The sequence below is a fragment of the Cherax quadricarinatus genome, chromosome 68 (assembly GCF_038502225.1).
Source record: "Cherax quadricarinatus isolate ZL_2023a chromosome 68, ASM3850222v1, whole genome shotgun sequence".
Classification (NCBI taxonomy): domain Eukaryota; kingdom Metazoa; phylum Arthropoda; class Malacostraca; order Decapoda; family Parastacidae; genus Cherax; species Cherax quadricarinatus.
Window position 1 is genome coordinate 11853471 of NC_091359.1, and position 25000 is coordinate 11878470.

A 25000-nucleotide genomic window follows, 5' to 3' on the forward strand; every position below is an offset into this window, starting at 1 on the left:
TAAAGGTTATGAATCACTATCGTTTGATATACATTTAGTGTGAGAAGGCAAACGTGCTATCAAATGAACATAGCAAGCTGATACCTCTTAAAAAAATGGAGGTTGATGACGCAACAAATAAATACAGGTTGAGTGGCGTCCTAATTATATTTTTATTGAAGCTAGCGGGTACACTCCCGTTTCCGCGTTCTTCAATGTCAGGTGAATCTTGTTTCTTAACTACGAGTCACTTCTTTTGTATGTCGGAAATTCAGGCACTACCTAGTGATAGTTCGCTTTTTTTCTAAAAAAAAAAGGAATTTTTTTTAACGTTTATTATTATTATTATTATTATTATTATTATTATTATTATTATTATTATTATTATATCTTTTATCAATATTATTGCTTACTGGCAGTTTTACTAACAGTAACAGTAGTAGGGGTAGCACTAGCAGTCGTAGCTGTTATATTAATTTTAAAAGCAGTAAGAGCCGTGGTAGTAGCTGAAGAAGTGATCATAATAGCAACAGTATCCTAGTCATTATCAGTTTTTTTGTTAATCACAATTCTTATCCCCATCACCTTCATAATTTTCATTATTATATGAAGTATCATCTTTAAAATCATCTCTCTCACCTTCAGCTATTGTTGTAAACGGCCACGACATAGACCGCACTTTTTTGTAATCTAGATTTTAGTATAAAATGCATCCTGAGGTGATCTCGAGGACCCCAAGGTAAAAAAAATTACCCCTGAACGCAAATCGCAAATCAAGTCCAGTGTCATTATTAGGTTTGTTGCTGATTCATCTTAACCCATTTATAAGCTCTTTATTTCATTCACTGCTTTCCCACATCTGGTTGTATCCTCAGAGTTGTTTGTTTTCATACGGATTTTGCCTCGTGGACTTAGTTACAGCAGGAATCCGTAAAAATGATGTTTTCCTTATTATAGGTTTTGGGTAGAATATCGTGCGCCTAGAGGTAGGGTGTGGAGCTGACCGGGTTGGCTAGGATATTCACAGCTAAGGTATTTCAAGGGTACGCTGCTACTCTACCATCTCATTTCCCGTCTGTTAAGCTTATAAAAGTTTATTTTGTTAAGCTTATAAAAATGTATTCCTTTCTGATAAGCTTATAGAAGTTTATTCCCTTCTGTTAAGCGTATAAAAATTTATACCCTTCTGTTAACCTTATAAAAATTTATTCCCTTCTGTTAAGCTTATAAAAATTTATTCCCTTCTGTTAAGCTTATAAAAATTTATTCCCTTCTGTTAAGCTTATAAAAATTTATTCCCTTCTGTTAAGCTTATAAAAATTTATTCTCTTTAGCTGTATTTCATATATGTATTGCTGTTCGATCATCACAGCATACAATGTGTACTTTGAATCGCCAGAGACACTAATCTCAAAAAATGGGTGCTATACATACATACTAGACGCTTGTAAAAATAGTCTGACAAGCTGACCAATGTCAGTATGATACAAACTGATTCTAGCAGTAGGAATCGAGGTAATTCAAACCCACATTGAACAGAGGACAGAGTCAATGTTATTGATAACTGAACACTCGTTTTTCTTCATATCCACTTTCTTGATGATTTGCAATAATTTATATAGAACTCGCATCCATGAACGATGATGCTGCAATTTAAGTTCTTGCTCTGCAAGGAAAGTGTAACAGGCAGAGTTTAGTCTCATTTTTTTTAACCTGATCAGACAGCACCTCTCCTGAAAACCCGTTTTCCTTCACACATTCGCTGAATGTCATTACGGGTACAGTGTTACATACATATCTTAAAGTACATAGAGTATGTGAATTACTCCTTGATTTCTTGATAATGTGAGAAATCGCCAATGGCATAGCTATTTTTGCACGTGTAGGCAAGCACACGCGCGAGTGCGCAGCGCGCGCGCGCGCACACACACACATACACACACACACACACACACACACACACACACACACACACACACACACACACACACACACACACACACACACACACACACACACACACACACCCACACACACACTCACACTCACACACACTCACACACACACACTCACACACACACACACACACACTCACACACACACACACACACACACACACACACACACTCTCACACACACACTCACACACACACACACACACACTCACACACACACACTCTCACACACACACACACACACACACACACACACACACACACACACACACACACACACACACATAAGATATATAAAAATATACACAGCCGGTTATTATTACTTTCTGGATGAAGAAGTCAGTCATTAGCATTACATAGAAATGTGGGCAAGGTAATACCCGTAAAACAAGGACATGATCTATGTAAAAGGTAGAGCTCAGGGCCATCCACTTAGAAACACTGAGTCCTTGTGGTGGTGTAGGGCAGAGGTGATCACCTGGGAGGTTGTATATAAGACGTGGACAACACACGCGAGCACTCGAGACCTCGATTTCCAGCATCCTGAGACACTTTTAAGGTCACGGTGGCAGAAGTCATAATGCTTGTCTCAGCAATAAACACTGCACTTGATGCTACAGGGTTTAGTATGTATTAACTATCATATTAACTATCATCAAATTAGTGGTATACAGTACTGACACGTGGATGAATAAGGCACATGTACAGCAGCTGTTTCTTGTCGAAATGCTTCACCTACTCAGCAGACTCCTACAATAAATACACAGGTGACTTTATTACTGAAGGTAGCTGAAGCATTGGCAGCAGAAGCGGTGAAATACGTCATCATTTCTTCTCTCTCCAGTATCTGTCACCTCTGTATTTGATTGTAAGAGCTTCCACAATAAAGATAAACAACTGCTGCAGATGTGTCTTACTCACCCATATCGACTATTATTAGAAACTGTGTTTTAATGTTTCATATATGTACAAAAAGTAATTGCAGATAAATTATATCATCTATGGTGATGGAGGAGAAGACCGCAAAAAGCGTAGGGGTTATCCAGTGCATTGGGAAATGGGAAACAATCAGGTTCGATAGAGGAAAATGGGAGATCTCAAAGTAGGGATGGAACTCTTAAATATTTATATAACAAGACATGTGTATTACCCATGCTTATGTGAGTACTATGCCTGATTGTTCACTCATTGTATTTGATCAATGGAAGAAACGTCTTTCAGATGTTGCACATGTGTCTTATTCATTGGGGGTCAATTTCTTCCAGTTTTATTGAATGAATTTGGGGAAATTTAAATGCAGGTTTTCCCGATTACCTGCAAACATTCAGTGCCGACTACTTATAAAATACGGTTTCTGAGTGACTTTAAACTTCAGGTGCTGGTGCATTTTGGAATACTGATCTCCGTGAGATAACTAGAGTATGTTCCTTCTAATTAATATTAAAATCTTTCATAGTGTATCTTAGTGGAAGGTTCATATCATTCTGTGGCTGCCTATGTTGGTTCCAGTATGTTGTTTTTATTGATGAAATTGGGGGATATCCGTTTACATTTGATAACCTGTAAATGTTTCTGGTTGCCTTCCACTTTTCAGTGTTGACATTTAGCTACATTAGAAACTTATGCATCCCATCTTACTAATCCTCTTGCGTTTATTAAAATAGAGATGGCTAGGCCTGTTGGATATTAGGACAACTTTCAAGGGACACTAAAACAGAGGGGTTGGGGCGGCTAGGCTTCTGGGATACGGGGAAACCTTTCTCGGATCACATCAATCAGAGACATCTAGCAAACATAGTAGGAGAGTAATCCTAGAAACAAAAATAGTAATCAGTAGAGACCTTAAATGGGACTTGGCTCTTTTTCTCAGTTAAAACTAAGTGAATTGAATACCGTACTTAATATTGTTTCTAAAACCCCATCAAGGTCTATATTTCTGAAATACAATTAAATAAATAAATAATTATATGCAGTTAATTACACTGAACTGCAGATCAATTAGAAAAAAAAAAAGCTTGCCTTAGCCAATAACATTACGATTCAAGTGACATTTTACATAACACAAATTACAATACTTTACATATTAAATATATTACTGTCTTTCTGAACTTGATTTCAGTTAAAAAACACATTAATATAATACAGTAATATAAGAAAAGTAACATTATTATGCATGGATAATTTTACAGTGTCAGCTGACTATCATATTATAGCCTGACAGTAAAGTGAAATTTACTGAACCACAAAATAAAATCAATTATAATCATTGGTAGCCTTAATGGATCAAATTTATTATCTCCGCACTAACTGGACATGTGAGCATTGATTATAACCAAAACTGAACAGACTTGATACAAAGATCACTGTCATACATAAAAATCCTATCATTGTTAAGAAAAAGAAAGAAAGAAGATGTTCAAATCCTACGAAGGTCAGGAGGGTTGATGGAGGATAACTGCAACATTTATACTGTATTTATTCAGTAATAACCCACATTTAGACAGAAACTCAGAATATTAATTACTTTTCTGAGTTTGTCTCCATGTGGGTAATTGAACATTAAATATATATATATATTTATATATATATATATATATATATATATATATATATATATATATATATATATATAATATATATATATATATATATATATATATAAAATATATATATATATATATATATATATATATATATATATATATATATATATATATATATATATATATATATACCATTGATGGTAACAGAGTATCGACAACAGAAGATATCTATCGTGGCTACTAACGAATCCTTTATTCTCACCGAAATACTCTACAACAAAAAGGGGTATGACAAAACTCGAAATGGAGCAAAGAAGACACCCGAAGGAGTTACCAGTGCTATGAAGAGAGCACTACTGCTACCGATGGAGCTACTTATGGAATCGAGAGAGAGACGTGATCTACCCCATTTATTCCCTACGGAATTATCGAAGAAAGCCCCTTTTTGGATGAAGCTAAAAGGGCCTCTGGTGAATCTATTCTTAATCGAATTAATACCTCCATTTACACCAGGATTAGAGACTATTCCACGTGCAGGTGCACGAAGTCCGTACAAGGATCCAGCTTGACCTTTTGAGTTCATGATCTCTCCTGACTGACCACTATTTAAGCCTGTAGAGCTGTCGAAGGATGAATCTTTAACACGATAGGAGTTAATGGAACTTTTGGGGAATCCGTTTCTTACAGACCTAACCGTGCCTCTTACACCATGATTAGGAAATGATCCACTCGAAACGGAACTATGTAAACCACCAAAGGAATCATGACCGCCCGAGAAGTCCACTGTTCCTCCCACCCCACCACCACCATTGACGCCCAGGGAGCTGTCGAAAGTAGCACCCTTTCCGCCTAGAGAGTTAGAATTTCTGAAGAAACTTTTATTGAAATCATTAGCATTACCGTTTACACCATGGTTAGTAAAGAATCCACTATCAGGGGAGTCAAGAGAGCTGTCTAAGGAATCTGTAGGATCACGAACGACATTCATTGATCTAAAGAAAGAATTGGGGAAGTCACCTGATGGATTATTTTTTAAGCCAAAAGAGCTGTCGAAGAAACCCTTATTCCTACCTAAGGAGTTAACTGTATCACTGTCAAATGCGTTCTTAACTGGACTGACTAGATCATTTACACTAGGATTAGTAACTGGTCCTCTACTTTCACCAGCAACAGGGCTGCGAAACTTGTCTACAGTGCCAAAGTTGCCAACAAGGCTGCCAGAAGAGTCAACGAGTTCACTTGAGCCACCACCAGTTACACTATATAAACCTTCAGATGTACCCTTGCCACCATAGGCGTTAACAACACCACTGGAGAATTCATTCTTTAAATCGTTATCAGTACCTCTTACTCCAGGATCAGCAAATGACCCACTAGCTGAGGCATCGAAAGCGCTGCCAAAGTTACCTTCAGAGCCAGAGAATCCATTCAAGGAGCCAGCAAAATAGTTCGAGTCAGCGAAGTCATCTGATAAAGTATTTTTAATCCCAAAAGGGCTGGCAAAGGAAACATCCTTACCGGCTGAGCTAGAAGAGCTAATGGCTAATCCCTTAGTTACAGGATTAGTTGTTTCGCTTTCACTTTGATTAGGAAAAGAACCACTACCCGGGACAACGAGAGAGTTCGCAAAGTAACCTACCGTATCAGGAAAGCTATCCAAGGACCCAGCAAGACCATCTGAGTTTATGAACCCACTTGACGAACCACTTTTTAACCCTAAAGGGTTCTCAAGGTAAGGATTCTTTGCTTCGAATGAACTGACAGAGCCATTGTCGAATTCATTCCGAACAGGGTTAATACCACCATTTACACCAGGATTAACAGAGGCAGCAAAAGAATAGTCAGACTCGCTTTTAGACCCGAAGGAGCCAACACGATCAGACAAATTAACAAAGTCTCCTATTCCACCACCATTTACACTAATGGAGCTATCCAAATAATCATGTTTTTGATCAAAGGAGTTAATAGGAATATTGGCTAATCCATTCTTAATCATATTAACAGTGTTACTTATACCAGCATTAGCGAAGGGACCACCTGCAGGACCACTGAGTGCATCCATGGATCCAACAAGGCCATTCGAGTTTCTAAGATTGCTTGAGCCATCACTGTTTACACTAGAGTAGCTGTCAAAAGAAGCATTCTTCGTACTGAACGAACTAATGGAATCACTTGCTAGAAAACTTTTAAACGTATTAATAGAGCCATGAGCATCACTATTAGAAAACGACCCACTAGAAGAGGTACGATTAAAACTACCGAAAGAGCCAGAAAAATCACCCGAGAAGTCGCTGAATCCACCTGGCCCACCACCGTTTACACCAAGAGAGCGGTCGAAAGAAGCATCCTTTCGACCGGAGTTAACAGAACTACTGGCGAATCCATCCTTATTAGAATTAACTGTGCCACTGCCACCTGGATTAAAGAAGGTTCCACTACCCGGAGCACCGAAAAAGCTGCCAAATGTATTTACAGAGCTACTGTTTCCCGTGGAACCAAAACGATTGTTCGACGAATCGAAAATATCACCGGTTGCATCATTTTTAACTCCGAGATAGCTGCCGAAGAAATCATAACTGCTATCGTATGATCCAAGCGAACCACTGGAGGAGCTATTCTTAATCAGATTAGCAGTGTCACTTACAACAGGAGTAGCTGAAGGCCCATGTGCAAGGCTACTAGGACCATCCAGGGAACCTGCCAGTACATTTGCGTCCACGAATCCACGTGGACTATTATAGATGCTGAAACCGCTGTCGATGGAAGCACCCTTCCCACCAAAAGAGGTGCCAGAACCAACGCTGAACTCATTGTTAACCGGATTAACTGTAGCACCTGCAGCTAGGGCAGCATCAGACTCGCTACCAGAGGCACTGAGAGTGCTGTTTAACATACCTCTAGTGGTAAAGTCAACAATTCTATCGGAAGAATCAACAAAGCCTCCTACTCTGTTACCAACCGAACTAAAGAGGCTGTCCAGAGCATTCTTTCCTCCGATGGGGTTAACAGGACCACTGGCTAGTACACCCTTAATCGGGTTAGTTATAATACTTAAGCCAGGATTAGAGGAAGGTTCAGCAGCGCCACTAACGGCATTCAAGGAACCAACAAGACCGTTTGAGTTTAAAAATTTGCCTGAATCACCACTATTTGTACTGAAATGTCTGAATAAAGAAACATCCTTTCTGCCGGAGTCGCTAACAGAACCACTAGCGAATTCACTTGTAATCATTTTAACAGAGCCCCTTACTTCAGCATTAGGAAACGACCCACTAGAAGAGGCACCATTACTATCACTGAAGGAGCCAGTAAATCCGTCCGAAGAGTCAAAGAGTGCACCCGGTCCCTGAACATTTTGACCAGAATAACTGTCGAAAGAAACATCTTTTCTGCCGGAGTTAAGAGAACCACCTGCGAATTCAAAAATATTTTTGTTACCGTAACCACTTGCTCCAGAATTAGCAAACGATCCACTAAGGAAGGAACCATTAGAACTACCTGAGGAGCCAGCAAGACCGATAGAAGATTCAGTGAAACTTCTAATCCCACCATCACGTATTCCAAAAGATCTGGCGGAAGAACCATTCTTTAGATCGTAGTTATCAGAACTACTGGCGAATGCATTCTTAATAGTATTAGCAGTGTTGCTTTCAGCAAGAGTAAAGAAATTATCATTATTAGGATCAGCGAAAGAGCTTTCAAATGCGCGACGAGAGCCATGAATTACACCCGTTGAAGCCAAACGACCGTTTGATGAGTCGAGAAAGACACCAGATTCATCATCTTTTACACCAAGAGAACTATCGAAGGAAGCCAAATTTTCACTGAAGGAGCTAGCAGAATCACTGCGAAATTCATTATAAATCGGGTTATTAGTACCTTTTTCACCAGGATTAACTAATGACACAACTGCACGACCAGGATAGTCACCTAAGGAGCCTGCCTGTCCGTTTACGTTTAGGAACCCCCCTGATGGGCTGTTTAAGCTGACAGAGCTGTCGATGGAAGCATCCTTTCCTCCAGTGGAGCTAGTAGATTCTCCCTTGAATTTACTCTTTAACGAATTAATACCACTTACACCATAGGCATTGAGAGAGCTGTCAGCGGTAGTTGTAGAGCCACGAATGTTTGTTAGGGAACCGGCTAGTCCATTCCATGAGTCCACAGAGCCAGCTGACAAGCCATTTCTTGTACCAAAAGAACTGCCGTAGGATCTGTCATTCCCACTGAATGAGTGAACAGGACTTCCAGGGAGTCCATTCTTAATTGGATCGACAGTGTTATGTACACCAGGGTTATGGAAAGCCCCACTACCTCCATTGGAGAAATCCAGAAGAGAAATCGAAAAAGTAGGAAATCCTTGATTTATAAATTTTCTAGTATATCCTCTATGGCTTCCACGTAAAGTTGCTGTATTATCTGCGGCGCCTCCAGATCCTCCATTGAACAAAATACCGATTTGCCTCCCATTCAAAAATCGCCCTTGTTTTCCAGTAGACACGGCATGAACACTTTTGTGGTCTTCGGACGCAGAAGGATTTCTAAGATGGAGGAAGGAACCATGTGCTCTTCTAAATGTGAGTGCAAGAACAGCACAAGCAGCAATTAACAACAGCTTCTGAAATGAAAAATGTATATTAAGTATATGTAACGTGGAGATAAAAACATAAAAATGTGTAAGGAGTACGACTTATTATGGTAAAATAAATATTGCTTTTACATTTTTGTGTCTGATATGTTCTCTGACGAGGGTCACTACTGCTTCCATTCGGCTGAGGAAGATTCAGTTCTTACCTACTCGAGTCTGATAAAAATGGAGACAATCCGGGCGCTAGCCTTGGGGTTCCTACGCAAAAAGGGGTTCTTATAAATAAAGGTTGTGGGCAATTTGAGCACAAAAGTGTGATTCTGTTTGGGATCATTGATAACACACACACACACACACACACACACACACACACACACACATATTGGAGTATGCGGCACCAGTTTGGAACCCACACCTAGCCAAGCACGTGAAGAAACTAGAGAAAGTGCAAAGGTTTGCAACAAGACTAGTCCCAGAGCTAAGAAGTATGTCCTACGAGGAGAGGTTAAGGGAAATCAACCTGACGACACTGGAGGACAGGAGAGATAGGGGGGACATGATAACGACATACAAAATACTGAGAGGAATTGACAAGGTGGACAAAGACAGGATGTTCCAGAGATTGGACACAGTAACAAGGGGACACAGTTGGAAGCTGAAGACACAGATGAATCACAGGGATGTTAGGAAGTATTTCTTCAGCCACAGAGTAGTCAGTAAGTGGAATAGTTTGGGAAGCGATGTAGTGGAGGCAGGATCCATACATAGCTTTAAGCAGAGGTATGATAAAGCTCACGGCTCAGGGAGAGTGATCTAGTAGCGATCAGTGAAGAGGCGGGGCCAGGAGCTCGGACTCGACCCCCGCAACCTCAACTAGGTGAGTACAACTAAGTGAGTACACACACACACACACACACACACACACACACACACACACACACACACACACACACACACACAAAATGTATTCGTTATATAAGAATATCAACATGTAAATGTAATTTGTCATTTAATTTTTAATGGTATGGATCCCTTACAAGTTGCTTATGCGGAGGCTTCACCACAACTCTTCATCCTGCTCTTTTCTTAACTAAATTTTTTGGCAGGGCAATGATTTGTGAAGACCTCTGCTGGTGTCTTAACTCGCGTTTTCTTTACAAGAAGAACCAATGTAACTCGTGCCTCGCGTTCACAATTTTAATCTGAGATTTCACAGTACCGCGTAAGAAACTTGTCTATGGAGAAGTAAGAGGCACAATACAGTGGCTAGAATGATTCACTAATAACCCGCACATAAACTTAAATTTATGACGTGAATCATTCTTGCATGCACAGCCAAATGTCATCCATCTCTGTACAAACACTGTATCATGCTGAAATAAATATTCGTCTTTTTTCTTTTCACTAACTGGTCATCATTAACTGTGTAACTAATGGTTCAAGACAGACCAAACGTCGTCATAAGTTTTGGTCTCCTATGTATGGGTTGTGTGTGTATTGTGTTTGGAGTCCTGGGAATCGATTTGTCGACCTCAGTGACTAGACATTTAGGTTTGAATTTGAGTTAATTGAATTTTCTTTGTTATTAATGTATTTGGGTAACATTAAACGCTTGATAAAGGAAATTTGCTTGGTAATAGTAAAAGAAAATAAAGTCGGTTAATTGTTTGCAAATCATTTGGTAAGTAAAGTAACCATGACTGATATGGTTGAATATAGACAGATTTATTGGATGAAAACTGACGTAAATGAACATTGTCTCTATTACAGCAAAGAAGAAAAGGAGAGAGAAAGGAAGGAAGAATAAAAAATAAAAGAAAGAATGAAGGTATGTGCCTTATTTTCAGTGGAGTGCATAAATCTTTCTCCAGATGAGCTCAACACCAGTCGACCAGTTTACTGCTAGAAGAACAGGGACAACAGTCATTAGGAGATTTGCTCATATATACCAACTTGAGTAGGACTGAACCCAGGTTACTGATATTGTAAACAGAACGCGTTCCCACTGTGTTGTGAGCATAATAGTGATGTTCAGGTTCACACTGATCAAGAAGAAAGTGACACTGAATGGTGGAAACAGTAACTAAGAAACACTGAGAGAAAGACAAATATAAATTGTGAGACACTAACCATTTCTGAAGTAGTTGTCTATGGGGTGAGCCTCGTCGTCGACTGCTGCAGGAGAGTCCTACCCGAGGCTTTATATTGCCTTCAGCTCCACCCTAACTCACAAAGGCACAGCAAGGACTCAGGATACCTTTGTGTTGTGGTATCAGCGATTTTGTGAAGTGATTATTCCAGTGATATTAATGTTTCCATTCTATCATGATATACTTTGATATTTTTTAGCAGTACTGGATTTACACTGAGTAAATACTTTGTTTACTAAGGGTATTGGTATTTACATTATTAAATTAATGTCTAAAGCTTGTCGACAGCAGTTGGGTTGCTAAAGCTGCAAATTACCATCGTCCTAATACTAGAGAAATCAAAAGTAATACGTTTGTGTTATGATAAATTCATTGTTGTGGAGATTCTACAGTTTTATTTTGCTTCGTGACGCGGGTCTTAGTCATATGATGACCCGGCACTGGAGCTTTTGGTTATCTGACCGAGGCCTTCCGCTGGCTTACCGGCCCACTCCTTTAAAATTTAATTTCTATCCAGGAGACTGTACCGTATTCTTGTAAATAATATCAGGATCTTTAAAGAGGCAATAATACAATATGGTAGATGTGTGTGTGATGGTACATTCCAATTTTTGAGAAATGGTGGATATTATTATTCGTAGTTAATGCAATATGGGTTTTGAAAGCACTGGTGAAGTGCAAGGTATAATTATGTCATTTCTAGTAATGTCATATTGTTTCCTGAGTTGAATTTGCAGGCTCAGAGCATTTCTCCTGCCTCGGCTCATTTAAAAACCAATCCCTCTGTCTGAGGTAGACCTCAAACCTCACCCACAGCAATCGACTAACACCTATTTAGTGCTGGAATAGGGACAATAGGTGTAAGACTTCTCTATACCTTTCCGATCGTCTAGTACTGAACTTAAGTCCTTTCGGTTGTGAGCTGAAGACGTTACCACTGATCTATTTTTCTAGAGTTACAGCTATGTGAATGTTGTTTACCTACTGGTTTAGCGCTTCCAGATGATTGTAGTAATTAGGAAATGCTTATGATAATTAAAGTGAGACAGAATAAAGGTTGCTGAGGCATGAAGATTACCTTATTTGTTTATTAATTATTTCTTATTCACGTTTTATTCAAATGGCAAAGTAGGTTCAATTCCTTGAATCAAGAACCCTTCACCATCATCGAGGCCTCGATACTGGAGTGTGTCTAGGAGAGTGTCTAGGAAACTCTCGAGTCATTATTGTTTCTGAGAAACACACGAAGGTAAGTGTGGTTGTGGCTTCGTCTCAACACACGAAGGTAAGTGTGGCTGTGGTTCCGTCTCAACACACGAAGGTAAGTGTGGCTGTGGTTCCGTCTCAACACACGAAGGTAAGTGTGGCTGTGGTTCCGTCTCAACACACGAAGGTAAGTGTGGCTGTGGTTCCGTCTCAACACACGAAGGTAAGTGTGGCTGTGGTTCCGTCTCAACACACGAAGGTAAGTGTGGCTGTGGTTCCGTCTCAACACACGAAGGTAAGTGTGGCTGTGGTTCCGTCTCAACACACGAAGGTAAGTGTGGCTGTGGTTCCGTCTCAACACACGAAGGTAAGTGTGGCTGTGGTTCCGTCTCAACACACGAAGGTAAGTGTGGCTGTGGTTCCGTCTCAACACACGAAGGTAAGTGTGGCTGTGGTTCCGTCTCAACACACGAAGGTAAGTGTGGCTGTGGTTCCGTCTCAACACACGAAGGTAAGTGTGGCTGTGGTTCCGTCTCAACACACGAAGTAACGAGTTCCAGTAAGCGTAAGAATTTTAAGAAAAAAATGACTGTGTGTATTCGTCATTTTAAAACCCATTAGACTAAATATAATAATAATAATATATAAAAACTCGCACTTACTGTAAGGAAGGTTCTTCTCCTTAATATGGAATTTTGGTGAAATGTTCCAGCCATTGTTTTGCGACTATTTTATTCAACAATAATAATCATAAAAAATATTATATTTATTATTGTTATTGTTGATGTTGTTTTCGTGTGTATTGGATTTTCATACGTAAGCTCTAAGCAAGAGAGAGTCATTCAGCCTGTGGAAAGCGGGAAGTAATCAGATTTGATTTGAACAATGGTTGGAAAACTTCAATTGTTTGGACAATGAGTCCTCAACCAGCGTAAAGACACCTCTGCCCGTCCCTGAATATCAGTCATTTCATAGGATGATATTTTACGTTTTTGACATAAAGACTTAACTAATAAATGAGTCTATTGCTGCTTAGTTTTGACTTTCATCTCTCGGAAACTATCACTTAGTATGAAGCTTCCTTTATCCGGAACTACAGCGTTGAACTAATGCATTTTGTCTCAAAGACTCGAACTCAGAGTAAACTTTCCACTCTAGGTAATTCATAGGGTTGAAGTAAACAATTTATTTTCTTAAAATTGCTCTCTTGTTGAGCGACTGGTTAATCAAAATTTGGAGAACAACGAAACTGAAAATTATTTTGTGAGTTAAAAATATTGAACTTTCCTTTACTGTTATTATTATTAGCATTATTATTATTATTATTAGTAGTAGTAATAGTAGTAATATTCAGTCCAATGGGTTTTATTGTGATGCTTCTTGAACAAAGATATTCGTTATTTCACACACACACACACACACACACACACACACACAACGAAGTACTGGAAAGGTAATTAGATGGAGGTAAATGGTTCACCTAAGACAAAGTGTTTCGTTGCAGAAAATCTTTGTTACCTTAGACAAGTCCTGACCCTAGAACCCGCTGGAATTCTACGATACGAAAACGGAAATCAAGCATAAGAAACTATGCTAGGATAGCCGTACTCTCTTGGAGTGCTGGAAACATTAACACTGAACGGAGAATGATCCATAAATTAAGAGACGCAGCATGGGTATAAGAAAAGGTATTCTCAATAGATTAAAGAAAGCCTAGAGAACAAAATAGGGGGCTCTTCACTAGGAGCCTTTTTTGTTGGACGTAACTGATCTACCAGAGGCAAACAAATCGGGCACATCGTTGTTTGCTGATAACGTGAAAATAATGACACGAAGAACACGAGGAGCTTAAAAAGGGCTGCAGGAATGGTCAAACAAGTGGCGGTTGAGATTCAGTACAAACGAGTTAAAGGAATTGCAAATATAGAAGGGCAAAGGAAAACCAGAAACATAGTACAAAATTCCAATTAAGATACTACGAAAATCAAATAAGGCGGAGGATCTGGGAGTCATCATTACACCGAACATATTGCTAGAGGTCCATGTAAAGATAACGTTGGGAGTGGGGATTGCAAATACTAAAATTGTCTTTTGATACCGCAGATTTTCCTGAACACTGTACAAGATGTATGTGAAGCCTGACTTAAAATATTAACCTCCAGCATTACACCTTAAAAAATATGCCAGAAGCAGAAGAATTCCAAAAATTAACAGCTAGACTGATTCTGGCACTGTGAGGGTTGAATGGTGAAGAAAAGCTCAAGGAATTTAACTTCAAAGTCTTACCAGAGAGAGAGAGAGAGGGGGGGGAGGCCAGGCTAGGTTCAGTATATTTATAAGGACTTCAGAGTGCAAACTTGGGTGCAATGTTCGAACGAAGGAGATTGTCGATAAGAAAGAAAAATGGATGCCATTGACGCAGAGGAGGCATTTAGATGTTAGGAAGTATATTTTCAGCTCTATGCTAGTCAGCAAGTAGAATGACTTAGATGAGGAAATGGGGGAAAGCAAGCGCCATACCCATTTGAAATGGTAGGTACGACATAATCTATGAAAGAGGAAATTACTAAAACTGGTCATAAGTAGCCAAGATGTGTTGTCTTTTGCCGAGACTCGACCTCCGTAACCGCAAAGAAACACGTACACAAACATCATAAACATTTGCTGATTACACACGAACACTGAAAAAAAAAATTACATTCCTATGATGAACTTATCGTTTTCTTATACGTCACGAATAAACACAGAGACAAAACTGAAATGGAAATGAGTACGACATGTAACTATTGTATGAAGATGCCCTTTTACCAGTGTGAGTAGGAAATAATCAGCACTCGCTTTAAATGCTCTTTGTCCTCTTGTGAGTTCGTACGTGTACCATCTATCAGTGTTTATAGCACTTTTGTGTTTAAATTCCCCAAATGAATTACATATTTGTACAATAAAAGAGTATCTTTCGATGCATAATTATTTTTAATAGTTTTTGATTAGCTATTTTTTTAAGTCAGTGATAGTGTTTCATTGTTGAGTGGAGATATAAATGCATTAAATGTAATATTAATTATTTATTCATATAAATATGTATTGACTATCATATCTGATATTATATTATATAGCATGTAGTACGGAAAGCGGGTTTGCCAGTCAGAAACATTTATTCTATTATAAATATCTAAAATGACTACTGCCGTAGCCTATACCAGCAACGCCGATGGGACTAGGAACGCTCCTGAAGGAGTTACCAGGAGTATGGGATTGCGGTTAGCGAGGAGAGAACCAGGAGCCCCAAATGGGGCATCAAGGTTGTTGATGGAGCCATCAAAACCTCCGAGAGAGTTGCCAAAGTTACCTACAGTGCCACGAATTCCACCTAGGGAGCCAATTAGTCCATTGACAACAAAGGGGCGGTCGAGGGAATTATCATTGCCACCGAGGAAGATAACAGGATTCCTACTGAAGCTGTTGATAAACGGATTAACAGAGTCACTTAACCCCGTACTGGGAAGAAACCCAATGCTTAGCGGACCACCAAAAGTGCTGCCAAAGTCTCCAAAACCACCCGAAGACCCACTTATACCATTCGGGGAGTCTATGAAACCAAAGGAGCCTTCGAAGGGATTACCATTGTTGCCGAAGGAACTGGAGATACCACTCCCGAAGTCATTGATAAATGGATTTCTTGTGCCACTCACGCCAGTATTAGGGAAAGACCCACTGCCAAAGGATCCTTCAGAGCCACTAACACCACCTGAAGTACCACCTAATCCAATCGAGGTGTCTCTAAAACCGCCTGGAAAGCGACCATTGACGCCAAAGGAACCATCAAAAAAATTGTCATTGCTACTACCAAAGTTACCATCAGAACCACGAGCTCCACCAGAATTGAACCCAAGTCCAGTCGAGGAATCTCCGAAACTACCCGGAAAATGATCATTAGCGCCAAAGGAACCGAAGGAATTATCATTGTTGCTGCCAAAGGAACCTTCAAATCCACGAAAACCAGTAGTCGAGAAGTCTCCCAAACCACCTGGAAAACGACCATTCACATCAAAAGAGCCACCTTCAGACGTTCCACCTTGTCCGGTCGAAGTGTCTCCGAAATCACCTGGAAAACGACCATTGACACCAAATGAGCCGTCGAAGGAATTACCATTACTGTTTCCAAAAGAATCTTCAGACCCGCGAATGCCACCTAGACTGGTCGAGGAGTCCCTGAATCCAAATGAAGAATCACTATTACCTCCAAATGAGCTAGCACGATTATCGTTTCCTGAAACACCAGAATTGGCTAAAGACCCACGATCGTCATTGGAGAAATCTCTAAAAGTTCTTTCACCGAACTGTCCGCCGGGAACACCCACAACACGTCCTGAAGAGTCTTGAGTCGTCGATGAACTTCCTCTAATAAATCCTTGCTCACCAGCAGAAGCACCAAAGGGTGACTGGGAAAGGTTTCTATTAATAGTTGAGCCAAGACTGGAGGAAATGCTTTGTGTTCTGCATGAGTCAGTAAGAAGAACGGCACACACAATGATCAACAGCAACTTCTGGAAAGGTAGAAAATAAATAAAAATTAAGCAACGAATACACACACATTACTGTAATATATATATATATATATATATATATATATATATATATATATATATATATATATATATATATATATATATATATATATATATATAATGTCGTGCCGAATATGTAAAACTGGTCAATTAGCAAGAACTCATTTAAAATTAAGTCCTTTCTAAAATTTTCTCTTATACGTTAAATATATATTTTTTTCATTAATGTTAATGTAAACATTTTTAATTTTGCACCAAAGGGATCTTAGGAAACTTACCTAACCTTATTATAACAAGAGCAATTTATTTTAGCCTAACCCAACTAAATATATTTTATATTTGTTTATAGTAATTTAATATACTAAACAAACACAGTGAAATATATTTTTTTTCGTTAGGTTCAGAATGATTTTGGCGAAAATATTGCATACACAAATTTTCACTTGTCCTATATGGCAAGATGAGCGTTGCTATTTAAGCCAAGATCGCAAATTCTGCCTATTCGGTACGACATATATATATATATATATATATATATATATATATATATATAGTTATAGGTAGTAGGTTGGTAGACAGCATCCGCCCAGGGAGATACTACCGTCCTGCCGAGTGAGTGTAAAACGAAAGCCTGTAATTGTTTTACATGATGGTAGGATTGCTGGTGTCCATTTTTCTGTCTCATAAACATGCAAGATTTCAGGTATGTCTTGCTACTTCTACTTACACTTAGGTCACACTACACATACATGTACAAGCATATATATACACACCTCTCTGGGTTTTCTTCTATTTTCTTTCTAGTTCTTGTTCTTGTTTATTTCCTCTTATCTCCATGGGGAAGTGGAACAAAATTCTTCCTCCGTAAGCCATGCGTGTCGTAAGAGGCGACTAAAATGCAGGGAGCAAGGGGCTAGTAACCCCTTCTTCTGTATATATTACTAAATTTGAAAGGAGAAACTTTCATTTTTCCTTTTATGTCACCCCACCTCGGTGGGATTCGGCTGGTACGTTGAAAGAAGAATATATATATATTGTGTGTGTGTGTATATATATATATATATATATGTCGTGCCGAATATGTAAAACTGGTTAATTAGCATGAACTCATTTAAAATTAAGTCCTTTCTGAAATTTTCTCTTGTACGTTTAAAGATATATTTTTTCCTTAATGTTAATGTAAAAAATTTTAATTTTGCACCAAAAGAATCTTAGAAACCTTACCTAACCTCATTATAACCTTATTATAACCAAATATAGTTTAAATACGTTTACAGTAATTTAGTACTAAACAAACACAAATCAAATATATTTTTTTCGTTAGGTTCAGAATGATTTTGGCGAAATTATTGCATACACAAATTTTCACTTGTCCTATATGGCAAGATGAGCGTTGCTATTTAAGCCAAGATAGCAAGTTCTGCCTATTCGGCACGACATATATATATATATATATATATATATATATATATATATATGTCGTGCCGAATAGGCAGAACTTGCGATCTTGGCTTAAATAGCAACACTCATCTTGCCACATAGGACAAGTGAAAATTTGTGTGTGCAGTAATTTCGCCAAAATCATTCTGAACCTAACGAAAAAAATATATTTCACTGTGTTTGTTTAGTATTAAATTATTGTAAACAAATCTAAAATATAATTAGTCGGGTTAGGCTAAAATAAATTGTTCTTGTTATAATAAGGTTAGGTAAGTTTTGAAGTTCCTTTTGGTGCAAAATTAAATTTTTTTGCATCAACATTAATGAAAAAAATATATCTTTAAACGTATAAGAGAAAACTTTAGAAAGGACTTAATTTTAAATGAGTTCTTGCTAATTGACCAGTTTTACATATTCGGCACGACATATATATATATATATATATATATATATATATATATATATATATATATATGGAGAGAGAGAGAGAGTAATCTTTCCTAATTGGTAACTTAAATGAGGGAAAATTATTTTTTCAGACAATGGCCATGGATGTGACAATGGGAAGAGCAGAAATCATAATTTAATAGACGCACTCTGAAGGTAAATTATTTTTTTCCATAATGAATGATGAAATAATTAAAAAAAAATTATCAGTCATTATGGGTGACAAGTATAGGGAAAAAGAAAGGTTACTGGAAGAAATGAACTTTGCGAGAGAAACTGACCATTATTTAGTTTGTGATGTGATTTACTAGTTGGCGGAGCGAGTCTTGGTGTGGACTGCTGCAGGAAGGTCCTGCCTGAGCCTTTATATCTCCTCAAGCTCCACGGTGATACACACGGTCGTACAAGGTCTCTGAATCCCTTTGTGTGGTACTGGCTGCTCTCTAAACAATTATGTGTCAAGCTATTCTGTACAATCTCTGTTTCGTCGTTTCTTGTCTTCGTAATTGTGTGCTTCTCAGTACAGTATTATTTCCAGCTCTGATTGGTAGTACTTATGTTTACTGTGGCCATGGTGGTGGTGTGTTGACATTGTTAATATTTGTTGTGCTGATCGAGACTATCGTGTTAGTTGTGTTAGTTTAGTTACAGTTTTGTTACAATTCAGTTACGATATTGTAAGCGTTAATAGTTACTGTTAATGATGAAATTTTAGCTTAAAAAAATCTTGTTAATCGTCAATAATGTTGACTGTTAATAAGAAATTTACCCTCATTTTATTTTTCTTACGTAAGTTTTTTTTAACGTTCCTTTAAAAGTAGCAAACTTTGTCTTATTTTAATAAAAGTTTGGGTGGGTTACATTCTATAAACTTACAAATAAATACATTTAACAATTAAAAATAAAATTGCGAAAAATTATTAAAGCGTATATTTAAAGATAATACGGAAATTGCAAAAAAAAAAAAAATGGCTCCGACACGTCTGGCTACACAATGGCTGAGCACCACCAGGAAACGTTCAAATCAGCACGCTTGTCACGCGTCGTGCGAGAATTGAGTGTATTAGGGCAAGACAGTGGTAGTTTCTGTAGCCGTGGTAGTTTGAATAATGGTTGTAGTTGTAGTTCCTGTGATGGCGGTACTGATAGTTCCAATGATGGTGGTAGTGGTTGTTCCTGTGATCGTGATAGACTATGAGCTCAGTGGTTTCTCCCAGCCTGGTAGTTTCTGTGATCGTGGTAGTTTGTGTGAGTGTGGTAGTGTCCGTGCTTGGCGAGATGATTGTTATGGCTGAGAGGTTCAAGTAACAGCTACAGGTCCTGGAAAGAGACTTAAATTTAGTCGAGTTCATAATTCTCTAGCGGTTAATAGTCGCAGTCATTAAGTTTTTAGACTGTTAGTTTTTTTTTTACAGTTACTATTGACTGTCCCTGTCTTCTTGTTCAGTTGTCACTGTCTTCAATTACTTGTTTGATTATTTATAGCTGATGTTGATGTAACGCCATTTTTATTCTCATTGCTTATAGCTGGGCTGAAAGGGAAGAACTACTCTCGAAACTGGTAACATGTATGTCACAGGTTGATGCTATGGTACTATAATATGTTATGTGATGCTACATCGCTGGGTTTTTTTTTTTTTAAGATTTGGAAGTGTGTGCAGTAGAAATCACTGTCTTAACCAACTAAGCATGTTATGACAGTCGTGTTTCTGTCCTGCAGTTATTTGGTGAAGGCTCGAGCCTCTACTCGTTTCGCTGAGCGACCCACTTGGGTTAAGCGCTTCATATACTAACAATAATGATAATTAGTAATAGATTACTGCTGCTGTTATTGCTGCTGCTGCTGCTGCTGCTGCTACTACTACAACTGCTGCTGCCACTGTTACTACTAATAATAATATAGTAAGGTTGACAGTAACCACTCAGAGAGGTGTCACCGTTCTGTCATGTTAGTGTGAAATAAAAACTATTAAAATGCTTACACTCTGGAAGGTAGATGACAGGTAAATCTCGCAACAACAACCATCATACAGGATACACTAAATGTATGTGAATGTATTGTGTATGTGTGTGTTAGAGAGAGAGAGAGAGAGAGAGAGAGAGAGAGAGAGAGAGAGAGAGAGAGAGAGAGAGAGAGAGAGAGAGAAAATTGAAAAGGAGAGAGATTTTAAGAAATATGTGAATGTTTACCGAATTTCGAAACAAACTAAAGAATTTTGGAAGAAGACCATAATGCGAAAGTGAGTTTGTTGTAGAGTGCGTATTGTGTAGGTTTGGATAGCCTGAGGTAAATGATAATGGGGCCGCCTAGTTTATGTTTAGAAAGTGGTTAAGTATAGGCAAAAATTATTTTACGAAAGAAAAATAAATTAGCATAGCTATGATCAAGTGATTAATGAGGTTTTGCAGTCATATTAAATGCAACTAAATAATACTGGCCAGCCAAATTAGATGTGGTTCCATTAGATCTTATACTGACTAGCTATGCCATAAACTCGTTTATAATCATTAGATGATTAACGATATATCTTTTTACATTGGAAATGATGCAATAATAGATACAAAAGCCTTAATACCTATCTACCAGGACATGCCACTGACGTAGACTTGTAGCTGGTTGAAAAAAACACGTCTAGCTACAGAAGACCTTTAAGTACAATATTTCACCTACAAAAGGCTTTATCAAGTACTTGATAAAGCCTTTTGTAGGTGTAACATCTTGTTTAAAAAAGTCTGCTTTTGTTATGCGTGCCTTTTTTCCAGCACTTGTTTACACACCGCCAGCTACCTGACTCCTCCACTCCACCTCGTAATTGTAAACGTTTATAAAGTCAAGTACACAACAGCGCAGGTCCTGTAATCCTGCTATCATTCACCTGATGTGATGGTGCGTCTCGCCCTATATTGTCTACCTTGGTTTAGAAAGACACGTAAGCAAGCACTGTGTCATATTTATTAAAAAAAGGTTTCGGTCCTGGTACCTTGATCACTTCTGAAGTGATCAAGGTCCCAGGACCGAAACGTTTTCTAATAAATATGTCATAGTGTTTGCTTACTTGTCTTTCTAAACCATCTTGTCGGTATTTATTACCAAGGTTAATACCATTGTCTACCTTAAGCTGCACTTATAGCCAACTGATGTAAGAGTTTGACGTCTTTATATTGCCCTACCTAAGCTACACTTATAACCAACTACTGTGAAAGTCTGCTTTCCCGTACATTGCCGTACTTAAGCTACACTTACAACTAATGTGAAGGTCTGCTTCCCCCATATACTGAACTGGTGGTTGTTGCATTTATGGATTTAGAAAAAAGTCGTATGACAGGGTGGATAGAGAAGCAATATGTGGTAGGAATTGCAGATGCATGGAACAAGTAGACGAATTACAAGCAGTAAATGTAGGGAAAATGGAAACTGTTTCTAGTGAAAATAGATCATAGACATTAATATGTGAAATCATTATGGTGACAACGTAATTATTATATAGAATAGGACAACCAAACAATGCGGGTGTAAACAAAAATCTTGTTAAATAAATAAAAGTATTGAGTATTAAATACACTGAATGTGATATAACTGGTTTATTTATAACAAATTTTGTAGTTATTTTTACATGTATATTTATAATTCGCCATTTGCGTGTACTGGGGATTTAGTTTTAATTATTTATAGCAGTAGCAGCTAGTAGGGCAGTATCCTCCAGGGACGTCGATGTATCTATTTTGGCTGCCGATATGTCCTCACTGGAGTAGTATGCAACACAAGTGAAGCCCATATCAATACCTAGGATGGAACCAGAAAGATTTTTGAAGAGATTACCAACTATTTGAATACACCCCTACTGTAACCGATGGAGGAACACAGAGACCAATAGGGGCATTAAAACTATTGAAAAAAGAGAGAAATCTGATATGGAGTCAAAAAGGATGTTTTCGAGAATCCTTAAGCTCACCTGGTAAACGACCATTGACACTAAAGGAAGGGTCGAAAGAATCATCATTGCCGTCGACAAATCAACCAGGACCAGCGGCAAAATTATTGATAAACGGAATAACAGAGCCCATTATACTGGGAACAGGAAGAAACCCACTGTTAAGAGGACCGCCGAAAATGGTGCGAAACGTATTTAACAGACCTGGGAACAGCACCCAAGATGGTACCTAAACCGTTCGAATCAGTGAAACCACCTGGTAACTGACCCCTGCCCGGGTCATTACTAAGTGGATGAATATCACCTACACCAAAACTGTTAAAAGATCCAATGCCAAGGGGAATTCCGAAAGAGCTAACGAAGGTACTTAAATGGTTGCCAAAAATGTTTGAAAAGTCATTGAAGCCAAATGAGGGAACACTGTTGCCACCAAAGGAGTTGCCAAAAAGGTCACCGTTGCCGCTGAAGGAACTAACAGGATCACTGTCGAAGTCATTGATAAATGGATTAACAAGTCCAAATACGACTCACGAAATCGTAATGACACGATTGCAAACAAACTATACCCCGGCCGGGATTGAACCCGAACGCGACGGTCTGGAGTTTTGAGACTCTCTGACCGCGGGTTCAATCCCGGCCAGGGTATGGTTTGTTTGCAATCGTGTCATTACGATTTCGTGAGTCATGTTGACGGCAGTGAGGGGACTTGAGCTAGAGTTCGTCACGGCCACGCTAGCTGGAGATTCGTCTGTAAAAACTTGCATTTGTGGTCACAGTGGTGCCTGTGCTAACCTTCCTATGGTGTAGAAATATACCTAGTTGGATGAATCTTATTGTGGCTAGCTGGTCTAGTGGCTAACGCGACGGGCTGGAGTTTTGAGACTCTCTGACCGCGGGTTCAATCCCGGCCGGGGTATGGTAAGTCCAAATACACCAGGATTATGGAATAACCCACTACCGATATTAGAGAACTCGCCAAAAGAGTTATAACCGCGTGGCCTAAAAACAGCAGCTTGCACACTTCCTGAAGAGTCTTGATTTGTAGATAAGCCAGTATTAGAAAATCTTTGGTTTCTAGCTAAAGCACCAAAAACGAATTGGGGAAGGCTTCTAACAGCAGCAGAGCCAAGATGGGAGGAGGTGCTTTGTGCTCTGCAAGAGTCAAGAAGAGCAGCACACACGCTGATCAACAACATCTGGAAAAAAAGAAAAATGCAAAATAATATAAAATACACTTACAGAAACACTTTGCTTGGTAGACTCACACTTCTGGTGATTGATAGAATTCTTAGTATGAGAAGTAGTCATCGTAAGAATTAATAGTTATGTGTAACAGATTCTTGGAGTAAAATATTCACTAGAAGAAATGCATTTTCATAGACACTAACCACTAACCATGGCTTACGTAGTAGTATGTGAGGTGAATCTCGGTGTTAACTGCTTTAGGAGATTTCTCCCTGAGTCTTTATATCTCCTACAGTTCTGCGGTGATGCATGCAGAAGCCTCAAGGTCGCTGGATACCTTTGTGTGGTATCAGCGGCTCTAAACAATTGTTTCTACTTAATTTTTACGATGTTAATTTTTCAAGTCAATGTCTAGGTTGCTGTATACACTATTCAGAGGTATTTTATGTCTAGCGTTAGTGGAAGTTGTTATTAATTTAATTTTATTATTAATTTTGAGTGATAAGTGGTATTATTGCTTCCAGGGATTTTATTTCAGTTATTTGTTTCAAGAGCTGGTTATAGAGTTTGAGCTGTAATTAAGCGATGATTATGTTAACTCTTACTTAAACGTGAGCGAGATTGTTTCAAAATCGATGAGATGGTTGATGTTACGGGTGGGATGTTATGGTGACAAGTGAAGATGGTGGGTGATTATTATATTTTGTTTATATGATGATTGATCAGTTGGGTGATACTTTTAAGTAAGAACATAAGAACATGATAGATAATGGTGCTTTCTATTAATCTGGAATATCTGAAGTTTGTTAAGAACGACAATTTTTTCTTAAGAGTTAATGAGGCTGATGTTTCTAGCTAAAAGTGATATAGATGCTTTGTATTACAGTTACGTATATTTACACTTTTTAAATGTAATACATCTTGGCAGTTCAGGAAAACTTTGTGTTTAAGTATGGTTATAATTTTTTGGGGACACAAAACTTTTAATTGGCTTAAGATTCCTTTAA

At 38.5% G+C, this 25000-nt stretch overlaps 2 protein-coding genes across 2 annotated transcripts; both read right to left on the bottom strand.

The window, feature by feature from the left end:
• Nucleotides 1–4723: 4723 nt before the first annotated feature.
• LOC128697635 (uncharacterized transmembrane protein DDB_G0289901-like) lies at nucleotides 4724–11236 on the bottom strand. Its single transcript, XM_053789465.2, has 2 exons — nucleotides 11196–11236; nucleotides 4724–9095 (listed from the first exon to the last, which is right to left on the bottom strand). The coding sequence occupies exons 1-2, from the start codon at nucleotides 11196–11198 to the stop codon at nucleotides 4749–4751; spliced, it is 4350 nt and encodes a 1449-aa protein (XP_053645440.2). The 5' UTR covers nucleotides 11199–11236; the 3' UTR covers nucleotides 4724–4748.
• Nucleotides 11237–15517: 4281 nt separating this feature from the next.
• On the bottom strand, nucleotides 15518–19251 carry LOC138854728 (PE-PGRS family protein PE_PGRS3-like). Its single transcript, XM_070099506.1, has 2 exons — nucleotides 19158–19251; nucleotides 15518–16968 (listed from the first exon to the last, which is right to left on the bottom strand). Exons 1-2 carry the CDS (start codon nucleotides 19158–19160, stop codon nucleotides 15616–15618), a joined length of 1356 nt encoding a protein of 451 aa, XP_069955607.1. The 5' UTR covers nucleotides 19161–19251; the 3' UTR covers nucleotides 15518–15615.
• Nucleotides 19252–25000: the final 5749 nt, after the last annotated feature.